We start from the raw sequence: 2,500 nt of genomic DNA, 5'->3' as shown, positions 1-2,500 counted from the left end.
AGTGGGTGAAGGTGAGAAGGTGAGAGTGAGAGGGTGAGAGGGAGAAATGTCAGTGAGGGTGAAAGGGTCAGGGTGAAGTTGTATTGTTGTTGATGGATAGAGCAGGTGTTTATTTTCATTTGTTTGTTTTCGTTGTTGTTATGATCATTTCTAGATAGTATTAGTGTTTTTGTTAATGTTACCACTACTGTCATATGTATTATTAGAGTTATCATCATTATCGTCATCATCATCAATCAATGAATTTTTAATCATTATTTAATCATCATCATGCTCACCGATCACTATCGCTCATGCCTCATCACACCCACCTGGCCCTCATAACTCGCCCCTCATTCCTCATGCCTCATAACACCCTCATGACACTCATGACCCAATCTCTCCTCATTCATTTCTAACAACACTCACCTGGATCTCATGACTTGTCCTTTATCCCTCATAATTCCTCGTTCCTCATTCTGGCTCTCATTACTCGTGCCTCATTCCTTATTCCTCATTCCTCACACCTCATAACTCCTTTCTCACCCCTGGATGAGGATCAAAACTCATCCCTCATTCCTCATCTAGACATCCTCACTTACCCCTCATAGTTCACTCATCACACATCATTACTCATACTTCCCACCAGGCCCCTTATTCTGCATCCCTCACAATTTATCCCTCATTCCTCACACCTCATACCTAACACTTCATCCCTCATTCCTCACACCTCATACCTAACACTTCATCCCTCATTCCTCACACCTCATATCTCATTCCTCACACCTCATCCTTATACCTCAAACCTCCTCCTCCCTGACACCTCCTCATATCTCATTCCTCAACCCTCCCACCTTCTGATATCTCATCCCTCACACCTTTTCCTTCCTCATTCCTCACACCTTTTCATTCCTCATCCCTCACGCTTCATATCTCATTCCTCACACCTTTTCCTTCCTCATCTCTCACACCCTATATCTCATCCCTCACACCTTTTCCTTCCTCATCTCTCACACCCTATATCTCATCCCTCACACCTCATTCCTCATCCCTCACACCTCCTCATATCTCATTCCTCATCCCTCACACCTTTTCATTCCTCATTCCTCACACCTCCTTCCTCCTGCCTCCTCACCTGGACCTCGGTGCGACCCGGCGAGCGTCCCATGAGCGTCGTGTGGTTGAGAATCGCCACGGAGGTATCGGCGACGCGAAGCAGGTGCGCCACCAGCTCCGTCACGCGAACCTGCGCTCGGCGGGACAGCAGGTACGAGTGGCGGCCGCTGTTGTCGTCCACGGCGACGAAGCGGCCGTAAACCTGTTTTTTTTTTTTTGTTTTTTTTTGGGGTGGGTGGGTGAGGAGGGGGGAGGTAAAGGGGGGGGGGTAAGGGGGGTAGGGTGGGGTGTAGGGTGTAGGGTGGGGTGGAGGAGGAAGGTTTTCGGGGGGGAAGAGAGTTTTTTTTTTTTTGGCGGGGGGGGGGTGTTGGGTGGGGTGGGGTGGGGGTAGGAGGTAGGGGGGTGAGGAAAGGGGGTAGGGGGGTTGAGGAGGAAGGTTTTTGGGGGGGGGGAGGGGGAGGGAGGAGAAGGGGAGATAGGAATGAGGAAGAGGGGAGGGGGTGTATGGGGTGGGGAGGAAAGGGGAGAATGAAAGAGGGAAGGGGAGAGTGGGTTGAGGGAAAGGGAGGGATGATGAAGTTAGAACAAGGAGGTGGGAGGAAATAAAGAAAATAAAGAAAAAGGGGAAGGATAAAAAAAAAAAAGAGTGATGAGAAAATTGGGATAAAAAGAGGGGGGTGGACATAGAAGGGAAGAGGGACGAGATAAAGGAGTGGAGGAGATGGGAAATTGGATGAAGGGGGAGAGGAGAGAAAAGTGAATTAGTGAATTATTATCAGTTTAGTCTATCATTTACGTGTAATATTGAATGTATTTGAGTATTTCAATATTTTCTTGGCTAAATAGATATTTAGATAGATATACATCTAGATATATAGGTAAATAGTTATATATATATATATCCAGAAAGAAAGAGAGAAAGAGAGAAAGAGAGAGAGAGAGAGAGAGAGAGAGAGAGAGAGAGAGAGAGAGAGAGAGAGAGAGAGAGAGAGAGAGAGAGAGAGAGAGAGAGAGAGAGAGAGAGAGAGAGAGAGAGAGAGAGAGAGAGAGAGAGAGAGAGAGAGAGAGAGAGACAGAGAGAGAGAGAGAGAGAGAAATAGACATAGAGACAGAGATCGAGCCCAGAAAAGCAAGCCGACGAGGCAGCGCGAGCGCCCCCTTCCTCACCTGCACGGGCGTCTGCTGATAGCGCACGGAACACGCCCCTGAGTACGAGGACGCGGAGGCGGGGGGCGAAGCGGGGTCTTCCTGCGGCGCCAGGGACAGGTCCTCGTCGCTGGCTGCTCCTCCTCCCGCAGGCATCTTGAGCGCGAAGGCCCCTGGGGAGGCGGGGTCAGGGGCGCGCCATCCCCTCACCTGCGACAGCTTGGTATCCCCGACGTGCACGGTGAGGGGCAGCTCAGGC

General features: G+C 49.9%; 1 protein-coding gene across 1 annotated transcript in view; it reads right to left on the bottom strand.

Annotated features, from left to right (window-relative positions):
- The window catches only part of LOC125037185 (transmembrane protein 132C-like), a 28,028-nt gene that overhangs the window by 24,099 nt on the left and 1,429 nt on the right, over positions 1–2,500 (bottom strand). Inside the window, exons 2-3 of the mRNA XM_047630226.1 lie at positions 2,263–2,500; positions 1,115–1,297 (exon numbers count right to left, since the gene is read on the bottom strand). The exon at positions 2,263–2,500 is cut by the window's right edge and continues 119 nt beyond it. Of these exons, the coding sequence (XP_047486182.1) occupies positions 1,115–1,297; positions 2,263–2,500 (421 nt within the window). The remainder of the gene's footprint in view (positions 1–1,114; positions 1,298–2,262) is intronic.

The sequence above is a fragment of the Penaeus chinensis genome, chromosome 22, assembly GCF_019202785.1.
Source record: "Penaeus chinensis breed Huanghai No. 1 chromosome 22, ASM1920278v2, whole genome shotgun sequence".
Classification (NCBI taxonomy): domain Eukaryota; kingdom Metazoa; phylum Arthropoda; class Malacostraca; order Decapoda; family Penaeidae; genus Penaeus; species Penaeus chinensis.
The sequence above is the reverse complement of the archived record's forward strand: the minus strand, read 5'-3'. Positions and strand labels throughout refer to the sequence as shown.